The 13,947-nt window shown below is 37.6% G+C and overlaps 1 protein-coding gene across 1 annotated transcript in view; it reads right to left on the bottom strand.

The window, feature by feature from the left end:
- LOC139686095 (guanylate cyclase 32E) overlaps positions 1-13,947 on the bottom strand; it is a 70,929-nt gene that overhangs the window by 3,971 nt on the left and 53,011 nt on the right. The window contains exons 18-22 of the mRNA XM_071583298.1: positions 5,175-5,309; positions 4,612-4,724; positions 3,359-3,510; positions 2,703-2,801; positions 1,279-1,423 (exon numbers count right to left, since the gene is read on the bottom strand). Coding sequence (XP_071439399.1) covers positions 1,279-1,423; positions 2,703-2,801; positions 3,359-3,510; positions 4,612-4,724; positions 5,175-5,309 — 644 coding nt within the window. The remainder of the gene's footprint in view (positions 1-1,278; positions 1,424-2,702; positions 2,802-3,358; positions 3,511-4,611; positions 4,725-5,174; positions 5,310-13,947) is intronic.

Raw genomic sequence — 13,947 nt, 5'->3', positions numbered from 1 at the left:
AAAATCCCAGATTTGAAAATAACTTTCATCATTAGCGAAAACTAACACGACACGGCTAAATGCTAAGTTCTCAGCACGAAGCCTTGGTTTGTTCTCCGGTCAATTCTTTCGGTGCGCTCATTTCACAATGTATTGCTTATCCTCAACGTGTTACCAATTTTTTCTCTTGTCAGTGAACTGCGAAAATTGAATTAGTGGCAACACGTTTTTTTCTCCCATTGAGAAAAATAGGAATAATTAAAATAATATTTTTAAAGTGCCATTAATGAAGCAATTGGGATCCATTCTTTTACCCATGATATTTCTTCCACCCTCCCGCATAGTTTCTTTTTAAACAAGGGTATTAAAATATTTCAATCCTGACACATTGTTCCAGCACTATAAAATTGTTACAAAAAACCTAATTGTGTCATTGCTTAACTTTGACCGAAAAATAAAAGCGTATCGCAAGGCGCAGGTGACTTATTCCAAGTTTTAAATGTCTTTCCCAAAGAGACCCATGGAATACGAAGGGATCTTTTCCCTATAGGCATAAAATCGTCACAGGCTTCAGTATATTTGGAACAAGACAGATACTCTTGTGTGAGTGGATTTTAAAAGTGCCATATAAAAAGCGTGTAACCAATCTGAGAGAAGTTTATATGCTTCTACGAACTGGCAAACTGTTTATTGTAGAAGGTCTAACCTAACTGCGACAATACACTTTAACTCATGGACGCCACGCTCTTTGTGTAGAGCACAAATCCTCCAATATGAGCACGAATCGTAAAAAAATTGTAAATTTCGCTCTTTCTACGAGGAGTAAAATGCCAATCTTAACTAAAATCGATCTATTCATTAGTTAAGCCCTTCCGGCTGAGAGCCCCATCACAATCGGCCGGCATCGACATGGGTGAAGTCGAGTTCGACCGGCCCGGAATTTGCATAGATCGTCGTGACGGGACGCAGCAATGCCAGGGGAGGATAGGGAGTGCGGCTTAGCAAAAAAAAACAGCATAAACGACGAAAGCAAGGAAACGCAAAGACGTGGGCGCACGTCGCCGTATGAAGTGGTGAGCCCCGGAGGACATCACCGACGATTTCCATTCACGGGCCGTCTACCCGAGCGGCATCGCCCGCCCGTGCCTCGACTCCCGAGGAGCCTTCGTTTGGCATTCGGTTGGCTGCGGTCAAAGGGATCAGATGCTGATGAGCCGCTCCCAAGGGAAGGAGAAGTGGGACGCGGAGGAGTGGGGAGGCACCGTCGGGCGTCGAGGAGAAGGGCTCCGCCGCACGCACCAGAGTGAATTCCGATGCGCAGCTGCAGCGGGTCGTTGGGCCTGTGGCGGATGCGGAACTTGGTGACGGCGGCCAGGAGGTGGAGCGACATGGAGGCTATCTCGGCAGCGTGCTGCTCCCCGTTGCGCAAAGGAAGACCGCTCACCTGCGAGGAGTAAATGAACCCCCGACTATAAAAAAACCACACCCATGCCCGCCACTCTCCCGCATCCCTTCAGCATCATCAATGGCCACAAGGATATATAACCTTTGATTCACGGATAAAGCTAGCCAGACTATGAATAAGCCTTCCTAAGAATGTGCAGGACACCCGAGTTTACGCCCGACATCGAGGGAATCACTAACACACCATCCGCACCCCACACTAGGAGCCTCGTGTACTCGGATCAAATGACAGAAATAGATTTCTACACTGAGGGATTATCAGCGCAGGTGTACGGAGTATGCATGAGTTGCGGGAAACCTTTTTCCCCGCCTATCATAGGGTGAACGTAAAAATAAAATTAAATGAAACAGTTAACATTCATAATTGCATGACGACGATTTATTTCAAAGAAAAGAAATTTACCTTCAGTGCGGCTGAAATAAAGTTACACCCTAAACTCGCATATCATACTACGACAATTATAAATTAATATCCGTCGTGATCTATCATATAGTGGCGTAATACAATTTCTACACGTTATGGCTTTGCATATGACTAACTGATAGATCATTTAATATTAATGCCTGGGAAGTTACCGAAAATAGTGGAAAAATGCACGTAGGCAGGCCAGAGCCCCTTTTAACGTTTACGACCGACCGACTGCCTGCTCCTGTTTTAAATACTCGTTATTCCATTGAATATTTCTCGATGGTAACAGACATAAATTAAACACCTTTGGATGTTTTATAGAAACACTTAGCTGTCATTTTACCAGCACTTAATAAAATAATTAATACTTACTCGTGGATACATTAGAAAAGGTTAGTATAATGGCAAACCGTACCATTCATACAAGGATCAACTAGAACGACATGGTGTAGGTATCTCTTATCACAATGATCTGAAATTCATTTTTAGGGAATTAATATTTTCATTACATCATATTCTAATCGTATAAATTCTCTTAGAATATCCTCCCTTGCATAGTTCGCTGATTGATAGAAATTTCTGGCATTAAATTAGTAGTCAAAGAAGTCCAGTTCAATAACACCCTCAGCTTCATCCAAGCTGCGTAATTATTCCTGGGAAACCTATGACAGCATAAGGAAAGAAATCCCACTTTTTTCAAATTTCGCACGTCATATAGGGCTCAGAGTTTGGGGAGCTCTATCCTCACCCATCAAACCACACCTACGGGTTAATTGCAGGGCTTTAATGATGCATTTATTATTGTATTCACTGGGTTAAATTTTACATTACGTTATCTGCGTTCACTTACCACCATGTATGCGTCACCGATAGTCTCAACCTTATACACGTCATAGTTTTCCAGGATGGAGTCGAAGCAAGTATAGAGGTCATTCAAAAAGTCGACAACCTAGAAGAGAGGAAATGGGATGTAGTGGACTGAGAAAAACTACACTACACAAATAATTAGTATTGCTGTAAATATGCATTATAAGAGAAAATTGTCATAAGGTGTTATTTATGGATTTAAATATACGGAAACAAAATTTTCTCAAATTGATTTGTTTCTATCTAAAATCATTATATTTATGGAATTTTCATGTTTTACATTGTGCATTTTTAGGATACGCAGCGACTGATCCTTCAGCGAATAAAAACTGCCTGTGTATGATAAAATCCAGTGTTATCTATTTTAAAACAATGTATCAAAACAAACACCGATTTTTACCTGAATAGCTTTACACCAGTCAGTCGTACATGATAAATATGTCGTGAGATTGTAAAGTTGCGACACTCGAGTATGCTTAGGGAAATACTTTTCACAATATTAATAAACATCAAGAACATGATGAATATTAGCATATTTTAAAGATAGGGGAAATCGGCATCAAACCTGAGCGAACGAACATAGATTTCTCAATTACGCTAGCTGCCATCGGAGTAACGCTCTTGAACATGAACCATCACCTGAAGTGGTGTGCTCTCAGCGGACATTGCTGTGAAGCCCACGATGTCACTGAAGTATATGGAAACACAGTCATAAGATTCCGCCTCAACGCGGTGTCCACGCTTCAATTGTTCAGCCACGCATCTGGGAAGCATCTCATATAAAAGGGCATCTGTCCGAACCCCCAAGAAGAAAATACATCATCTCATTAGGATGTTTTTCAAATTGTATCTGCAACATTCCTTGAATATTAGCATAAAGCTGTAAAGGCAGAAACGAAGAATTAGAATAAATGTTGTCGTTGAATGAATGAATGGATACTCTACCATCACTTATCAAACCGGCCTTCGGGTTTATAACTGTGTTTATGGTTTCTGTATTGTCAGTATTGTACAGAATTGTGTTAATACAATTTGACATAGGATTTAAAAAATGGTTAAATCCTAATCAAAATGCATGTAACTAGAAATCTACACTCAGTGGGTTCATTAAAATATGATTTCAACCATTAGATTAATTGAGACATGGGTAAAAAAACAAAATTTGCACTTTTCCACATATTTCCAAAATCTGTGGAAAAGTGCAAATTTTGTTTTTCTCATAATGGTGAACTTCCACTACGTACATCTCGCCTTAATATGTTGAATATATGAGATATGGGTATTAAAAATGCGAGGATTTGTGAATTCGGCGGGCGAAACTACGTCTCATTTCTATTAAAATTATAAAAGTTAAGAGTAAGAAGAAAATGATATTGAGCTACATCATAAGATATATCAATAATATGATAATTGTCAATGAGTGATGCAAATATACATGCCTGTGGTCTTTTTGTGTAAAAACTTCTAAATCAGGCTCTAAATTAACTCTGTGAACTTCGTGAACAAAGTGCAAAATAATATTTGGCTTAAGGTATCTTAAAGTCTCATAATTTGCGTTTTTTACATTTTGAAGGAAATGAAAACTTTACTGGCTCGCATTTAGTCATATTAATTTCTCAGAAATTGGATTTGACGACAAGTAATAATTATTTTTAACCGAATTTGTGGCCAAAGGATAACCATTCCTTTTCTTAAACGACTAATTTTTAGAAATCGCATCATATACTCTGGACATTATTAGTTTCAAGTTATTTTATTACAAAGTTAGTTTCGAAAGACATATGTCTTTTTAAATTAGTACGTGTGCGTACTCTGCGCGTTTCATCACGCAAAACACATTTTTTTCCATGAAATTCCCTCGATATTCCCAACAGAAATAAGTGGGTACCCACCTGTCTTTCTTTTTTCTACAATGAGCTGATCAGTCCTCTCATCAACAAGTTGCTCCAAATTATTGGCGTATTTCTCCATCATTGCCATCATGTTGTCGAAGATATTTGGCTTCCTAAAACGAAATTTCTATTCAAACATGTCTCCTTCGTGTGAATGCGTTATTTCTCGGAAACTTCTATTATTTCTCAAAAAATCCATTGAGCACGCTGCTCCAAACGTGTATTGAATTCAGATTAATATAGTGATTTCTTTCTTGAAAAAAGAGTGATAAAACATAATCACACTTCTTTATAATACTGCAAAAATAGAATCAACATACAGGACACTGTATAAGACAGGGCACCAAGTTTATGGTGCCAAGCAAAATCATTAGCAAGGCCAATGAGTAGATATTAGGGTAGATTTTTATTAATTGTTTTTTGGGTTAAATGAATTAAAAGTTAAAAATCCATTTTAGGTTTTGACCTCGATTAGGGAATGGAAAGATTTCTATCAAAAGACTTCTCATATACAGAAGGATATGGTGTAATGGCCAGAGCGAAACGCCAGTGAATGAACTTACATTCCTTTTCGTATGGGCCTCAGTTTGAGGCGGATGGAGCGGAAGTCGGGACGGTCTTCCGGACATTCGGCCCAACATTCCTTCAGGCAATCTCTAACGAAGTCAAAACTGGTCTCTAGTGTGTCGAGAGGAGGCCTATGGTAAATAAAAACAAAAATATCGAAAAATTTGGATATTTAAAAAAAATGAAAGGCGAACACGGTTCAAAGCCAGTTCTAACCACGCTCATGCATCACAAAAACGGTATTTGAATTCCTTGTACATATAATTAGCATTATATACTGCGATAATATATTGGAGTTCATAAATAATGTATGTGAGCAGCGGTAGTACAGGGGTAGAAAGTTGGATTAAGGACCGTAGGGCGCGGGTTCGATTCTCGGGAAAGCCTCTCTGGGCACGCTCAGCTCCACCCGAATAGCGTGACCCTCGAGTACCAGATCTTTCCGGGAAACTATAACTGGCACAGGGAAAGGAACTGCCCCCCCTACCCTGTCGATTGAATTTCACACGCTGTCAGGCTTAGCACTGGGTGAACTCTATCGTCATCTACCTAACCGACCTTCGGATTCATTACTGTGTTTATCGTTTGCATTGTGTACTTAAGTACAAAACATAATTTGGGATTAATTTTGAATATTTATCACATCTAAATCTCTTACACATGGATCTTACTGTACCAAATGATCTTACCAAACACCATGCGCAATAGTTGCATATTGTCTTTTATTAATAATTATTTGCAATGATTTTGAAAGCGGTATTTGACTTACAGTTTTTACGGCTAATTTTGGGAATTACAAAGATACCGATTCAGTGAAGGTTAGCGTAATTTTTTACTCCATTACGACCTATAATATATCAATTATCAAAATGGCTAGCGTTAGCAAAGTAATGTTTAATTAGACAAATGTGATACATAATACATACATATTTAATCTGCATGGCTAGAAGTCAACCTACTTAATCAAGTATGGGGCCAAAATTTGTGTGCAGATAAAGGAGAAAGATGCTATAATTTATTCTTTGCAGACGATGTGGTTATATTACGAAGGAGAGTCATACGATTATTAGCAAATAGAAAATTATGACAATGCCTTGTAGCAAGAAAGGAGGAATTTGTTAAGCTGATTACAAAAGTAAACAATGAAATGAATGGAGAAATGAGTCAGGATCACTATTTGCAAGCAGACACAGCGTCAACCAAAAGATGAAAAAGAAATGAGAAGCAGATTGTGAGAACTGAATTCTCTCATAAAAATGTTGAAAATAAATTAAGGAAATGACATAATTATAAATATCTGGAAAATACTAGTATAATCTCTAGGTGTGTATCTTTGAAGCGAAGTCATTTTTCTTCTCCTTTGAGAAAATTCTAGGCCGATTGGAAGCTGTGGAAATGCCGAAAAATGGAAGGATGGTAAAGAACCAAAGTGAATAATGTCTATTACCGTCTAAATAGCTGCAAAAACGTACACGTAAACGATGACACTTTTAAAATGACAAATTTTTGGTCATTTAAGGAAAAAGAAAGCTTACTCAGATGTAAGTCCTTCGTAGAAGATGGGATGTGACAGAGCAGCTACCGATAAAAGTCAATACGAGCCAAGCAGAAATAATGAAACTAACCAAATTTGCATTTATTGAATACTTTATGCATAACAATGATCATACGGATAGTGAAATATGCAGAAGGAAAACGGCACAATGGAAAATTCAGCTCAATCACTCATTTTTAAAAACATTGCGATGCCCTATGTATACTATTCCTCTTCGACTGCCAGCGAAAGGAATTAGAAAGTAAAATAAGGTGAAATATAAGGCTAACAAACATCTCGAAGCTCCCGGAAGAAAGCGGGTAGAAAATCAAAGTCTTCAAGTATTATATTTTCCCAGTCGGATTAGACTCATGGGTAGGGCGTTCGTCTGATAACGAATTGATAACAGACACGAGCCTAACCTATGTTATTGCAATATTGTTGCAACAAAATTGGTGTTGTGTAAACTTGGGGATTATTCGTGAAACTACGTAAACGGAAATCTAAGTGGAATCATAAAACGCATCCTAAGAACTCTGGCAGTATCGAAAGTAAGAAATAGTCCAGAAAACAGCACTATTCCTCAAGAGGACTGATATCCGTTTAAAATTTCAGCTGTATGGAAGAATAGGATACTAAATATGTTTCAATAAGAAGGAAAATAGGTTTGCTTCCAGAGAAACAATTCACCATGTGCTTTAAAGACTACGCGAGGGGAGATCTTAATGAGTGGGTGATAGGAGACTTTAACAAGCGAGAAGAGAGAATAAGGCACTAGCGCCATCATTATATTAAGTTGTAAAATGAGAATAAATGTAGGTAAGTTACATTCCTAGCAAAATATTAAGAACAATGGTGAATAAAATTTTCCTTTAGTATATCGTGATATATTTGTATAAGACGTTAGAAATACATACAAAGTCAAGTTCTACACACTACTGAATTAAAAAACTTAGTAAATATTCCTTTCTCAAAATGTATTTTTTCCAGAGAACTTGAAAATTAAGTACTTGAGCTCTGCGGCCTCGTATACAAATAAAATAAAATGAAAACTCCTATAGCCGTAATAGGTTTGCACCACTCGTCTCGCAATGAAAACAAAATTTTTTATTGTGACGGTTTGCGGGAAAAAATATTCTTTAACAGTGACCAACCACAACCTCTAAACCAGAACACCCTTAGGCAGTAGTTTGCGGGAATGTTACTTGCACGCCAGTGATCAATCACAGACCCAAACACTCAAACACAATTGGGACCATTCACAGGTTTAAAGCATTCAGTCAAGGATACCTTGGTTTATGAACAGATATACACTAACCGTGACTGTTCACGGGAATAAATTCCGTACCCAAAGCTTAGGGTATATATTGAATGTGTGCTCATTTCCTAACTCACGACGCACGCTTTCATCTGTCCCTATTTTTGCTAACTGGGCTCAATTTGGATTATATTCTCATAGTATTTGGGCCCTTTTTGAATCTGTGAGTGATTGTTTTATTGGGTGCTTGTGAGTGTGTCAGCTCTGTGATTGTCCCTGCCGCGGAATTTATTCCCGTAACCAGTCACGGATAGTGTATATCTGTTCATAAACCCAGGTATCCTTAACTGAATCTCATAAAACCTGTTAATGATTCTAATTGGGTTTGAGTGTTTGGTTCTCTGATAGGTTACTGGCGAGGAAGTAATATTCCCGCAAATTACTGCAGAAAGGTGTTCTGGTTGAGAGGTTGTGGTTGGTCACTGTCGTGGAAATCTTTTCTCACAAATCATCGCAACAAAAAAATTTGTTTTCATTGTGTGAGGCAAGTAGTGCTGACTTATTACGGCTACAGGAGTTTTCATTTTACTTTATCAGAGAGCTTAACATAATTAAAATAGTTGTAGTGGAAAAAGGGCAGGACTTAATTGTAAAAATGCTTAGAAAGAAACGCTCCATCAGAGCAAGGAATTTAATATATTCATACTATATATCCCGAGGTATTGAGGAAGGAAAATGTCGCTTTTGTAAACTTCTATATTACGGACACAGCTCTGAAAAAAATAGCCAACCTATTCCCGAAAGACAAATTTAGGATTGCATACAGCAACAGAAGCAACCTGCGAACATTTTTGAATAGGACCAAAGCAAAAATGGAAAACATGGAAAAAAGTGGCATTTACAAACTTAAATGTAAAGATTCCAGCGCAGTCTATATAGGTCAAACAAGAATATTATTCTAGCTATGCGCCGAGGAACACAAGCGAAATCTCCGAAATATCTTTTTTTGGAAGTTTTATCGTCCATCAACGTAGTATATTCGCAAACTCTTTGTTCCCCCCCCCTGTTTATATTCCTTTTATTCCTACACATTGTCTCTTCCCCTCTCTCGTCAGCCACCTCATTGTACCAACCCACGCCCCTTCCTCCTCCACGCGGCCGCCTCCGAACCGATTCTTGCCCCTTCCCCCCACCCATTTTCAATCATGAAATCCCTTCCATAGCCCACCTCCCCTCCTAGTAAGAGTATATATATATATATATATATATATATATATCCTAGCCATGCATGAGATTTTATACCGGGTGATGTCGCCTATGCTTCGAAACCGGTAGTAATATATTGAAGTTTTTTGTGTTAAAAAATTACAAGTTTATTTTTTCAGTGATCATAAATTTTCAAAAAGCAGAGCCTCAAACAATGATATTCATCAAGTTCCACAGATTGTTTGAAACAAGGCTGGACTCATTAAATTGATTTCATAGATGTCTTAAAATGTTTAAGCCCTTAATTAAATTATTTAGAAATTTCCTCAACACATATACACTAATTATGCCTCATTTTTGATAGAAGGGCTGAAATACAAAATTATTTTTCTGCTCCGCCAAAGCCTTCATATTAGTGAAAATATACTGTCAAAATATTGCTATTAATGATGAATTTAAGTGCATTGGAAACTAATCTCGGTATCTATTTATTTATTACTAGGAGACGAGCATAATATTACAGGATTTGGTATCATACTCAAGGAGGAATGAAATACAGGAAAAGATGTAGAAGATGTGTGTACAAACGACTGGCGGACGTTCTATTCGCGGTAAAATGGAAGGAAAACGTAATCTTGATGGGAAATGGAGCGCTGCGGTTGGAGAGGACCGAGAGGAAAGCAACTTCGGGAAAATGAAACGCCGCGGGAGAATGACTGATAGAATTACGTAACAAAAATCGACTGCAATATAGATGATAAAGACGGAGAAAGTTAAACAGGAGCCCAGAAGTAACACCAAATATGCTGGATTCTAAAGCAAAGCTAAATATTTGAGTAGCAACTCAAAAAGAGACCTCTTAGAGGCAGTAATAAAATGGAAGAATATAAGAAATGAAACTTAGGAAACCCTACATAAGATGCTGCGGAACCATGTCATACGAGACTGCAAGAAGGCCAATGGCGTGAAAATAGAAAGCTATGGCGTGAAAATAAACTGCAACATAAAGAAAGGAAACAGTAAAACGGCCAATAAGCTGGTGAAGGAACAATCAATGAGAGAGAAAAACAAAACGCCTCAGGTTCCGAGATGCTAATGGAATGATAATAATAGAAGATGAAGAATAGAGGAGGTATCGGGAAGAGATGGAAGGAGTACATTGAAAAACCCAATATAGTATATCAGCGGGCGAAACCACTTGAGTGTGAATTAATCGAAGAAAAGGAAGAAAGAAGGAGATTAACGAATAGTAGAGATACTGAGTATGCCAATTCGACAGAGTCATGAAAAACGTATAAGTATAAATTATAAGACACCGGGAGTTGACACTGTAAAAATCAACGCATTGGGTGTCAAAACCATAGATGCACTCTTTGGGTTAATGAAGATGTTCACTACAGGCTAAAACTACTAGAGGCTCTGAGAAGAATGCGATGGTTGCAATACTGAAGAAACCAAGAAGAGAAAATGCGAAGACACAGAAGATAGAGGCTAATGTCTCCCCCACCGGAAAAATTTACTCGGATGATATGCCGTAGAACTAGAAGGAAAGGAGGGAGAAAGTCTCACGGAAAACCAATGCTAACTCAGGATAAACTGAAGAGCAAAAGAGGCAATACTTACTATGAGGGTACTGGCCGACAAAATGTTACAATTAAACAAACCATTATGTGTTGCATTCGTGAACTTGGATAAGGGCTTCGAAAAATTCGAATGGCACAAGATGTTCGACATATTAGAAGCACTCGGAATGAACTACAACGACAGAATAATTTTCTATCACCTTCAAAAGTATCATGTAACAACCCTTGAAATGAGAAATAGAAGCCAAAATAAATAAAGGATAAGTATTTTGGACAAAATTGCAACCCCCGCGTAAGCACTATTAAACTTATATCCAAAATAGAAAATATAAGAAGCACAATATTTGGGCATCAAATGAGTCAAGTTGAATGACGAATACAGTTGAATGATGAATACTGTAAATATGCTCCGGTTCGCAGAAGATTTCGCAGTAGTAGCATGAACACGAGAACTGCGAACAACTCTAAATACTATGGAACAAGTTCTCCGATAATATAATATGAGCATCAAAAAGAGGAATCCCAAAACTCTTGTGAGTGGAAGAGAGGAGATGAAGGCAGATATCACAATTCAAGGAGTGAAACTAGAGCAAGTAGGATCCTTAATCTACCTTGGTAGCAGATTAACTTGGGATGAAAGAAGTTGGACCGACATCCAGTAAAGGATAGTTCAAACTTAGAGATCATTCATGAAGAGAATGCAACTATTATGTTTAAGGAACTTTCTAAGATTTCAAACAAAACAAGGAAGCAGGTCGTCAAAACGTTCTTATGCAGTATGACATTCCTCGGATCAGAGACATGGAAAATGGGAAATTGGGCCAGCGTATAGAAGAATATAAGCCTTGAAATATGATGGTAGGGGAGAATACGGGAGGTCAAATGGACAAAGTGAGAAACGAGGAAGTATAAATGAGATTAGGAGATAAATGGACCATTTGGATAACTCTATGGTCGAGAGGAACTAGATGGATTGGACGCACCTTGAGATACAATGGATTAGTTAGAGATAAACTAGAATAGAAAATTGAAGAGAAAATACCGGAAGACCTAAAGACAAACACAAATGATGGATTAAGAAGGACGTAAAATATAGAAGCTATCAAGGGGTGAGATAATTAAAAATGAATAGAAAAAATGGAAGGTTGCAGTTTATCAATATTTACGATTGAGATGCTGATGATGGCAATGATTGATCCCAGTTAAGTGTGGGTAGATAGTGGTCTGGTGGCATCTTGTAAAATATGGTATCAGGTATACATTGATAAAAAAATAAAATGAACATCCACATCATTCTTTGCTTAACACAATCCTTTCACTTTTCCCTCGGATCATCCGCCATTCCCCTCCTAACTTCCCTATGGGAATATCCCTATGAAACTGATATCATACACCCTAAGCCCAAATTGGCACTAATCCCTTAATCACACCTCGATCAGCCGTGACTCTCCTCCACTACAAACCTCCGCACACCCCGTAGACAGTAAACGATTGCTGGGAGGGAGGTTACCACTAGTGGGTTTGGGCCCATTGACAACATGCCTTCAATGTCTTCAACTGTATAAAATTGGGCCCCATTAGCTTTCCAAATAACTCGTTCCAGCCCAAAATAGATCCTTCTGGATATATTTGATGTTTTCAGGATTAACTTTGTGGAAATCCGTTGTCACTTCAGTAAAAAAAACAATATTTTTTCCACCTGAGGATGACGCCGATGCGCCAAAACTAGTTGCATCGAATAAAATTGAGTGGAAAGATGCATTGGTATTTTTACTGAAGATCCTTCTGGAAATGAGATTTTTTAGTTTTTTTTTGGCAAATTTATTTCATAAAGTTTACTTATATTTTCCTTTGAATGTAAGTTCTATCACTCCTTCCATAGATCACTCCAAGATATTATATCCTTTTTCATTATTTGTATCCCAATAAGCTCATTTTCCTCCTACATTTCAAACGGCGGATTGGAACAGTGTCGTTGATCGGGACTTATGCATATATTTCCTATAGGGCGTCAATATAATGTTCACTCTTTTATAAATAATTTCCCCGCATTATATGTGCTCTCCATATTTATGTTTACTGACCTTATCCTTCAAATTTGTTGAGATTATCGTTACTTTCGCTTTTTATGATTAATACTCAACTTGATTCTCTGCATGTATGTAAAATAGCTGTTGTTCTAGGATAAATAGATGGTTAGGTATTTATCATCCACAAAACTACCTTATTTAATCGTTAACCCATATTAGGCTGACTTTTTAACTTGTTAAATCACTTAACTAAACTATCAACTAAATATTTATCATCCAAAAATTTGATCGACTCAAAAAAATCTCACCCTTCTTCAATTATTAATCCTGGTCCTTGGGTTTCTTAAAGATCCCTGGGACTGTGAATTAACAAGTTCTTGCGATAGCTATTCATTCTAATCCTCACTCCTTTACTTCTGCTGTCTGAGTTCAGCAGGGTTTTTTTATTCAGTCTATCCATTAAATGCATTTACCTATATTTTTATCGTTGTTTTGTTGCAATAATCCTTCAAACGTCTTCTTGAAAGCCAAGAAATGAAAAAACACATTCTGGCTTTCGCCTTAATTCCTTTTTGTCGATGTTTTCTCCACAAAGAGGGCTTTCCAATCTTCTTTCCAGCCAAAACTGATGCTAACCAAAGTAACCCTTAAGATTCGTTATTTTAGCTTATACTTAGGTCTCGCAGTAATAGTTTTCTTCTGGTTAAAGAGGAGACCTTATTTATCAATTTCCACCTTCTATCGCTTTACCTTTATCCGAGGTGGGATTCAAGTTGCCCCGACGAAACTCTCTTAATAAATCCCTTCCATATAAATGGTACTGCATGGCCAAAAAGTTATCTAGCATTTATTTTTAGCTATTGAATAATCATGCAGGGATATTTATCATTCCAACCGTGATTTTTGGCATAATTTTCTAATTTGTTTCTCTGCTTACTATGTAAAATAATGTTATACAAGCTACCCTCATCTAGTTTGAATTCCAACAAAATCCAAGCGTTTATACCATTACCATTCAAAGTGTATTCTCAAGTTTCCTAAATCTCTTTCAGTTCGATGAATTCTTTTCTGTCATGTCCTCTGCAATCGGCATGGTCTCCTGACAATATTTCTAAATCCTGTAAATATATTTCCTGGTAGCTGCTTCCATCCATCAGC

Source organism: Hetaerina americana, unplaced genomic scaffold (assembly GCF_022747635.1).
Source record: "Hetaerina americana unplaced genomic scaffold, ioHetAmer1.1.p SCAF_1, whole genome shotgun sequence".
In the NCBI taxonomy this organism is placed as follows: Eukaryota; Metazoa; Arthropoda; class Insecta; order Odonata; family Calopterygidae; genus Hetaerina; species Hetaerina americana.
Note: the sequence above shows the minus strand (reverse complement) of the source record. Positions and strands in the feature narration are given on the sequence as shown.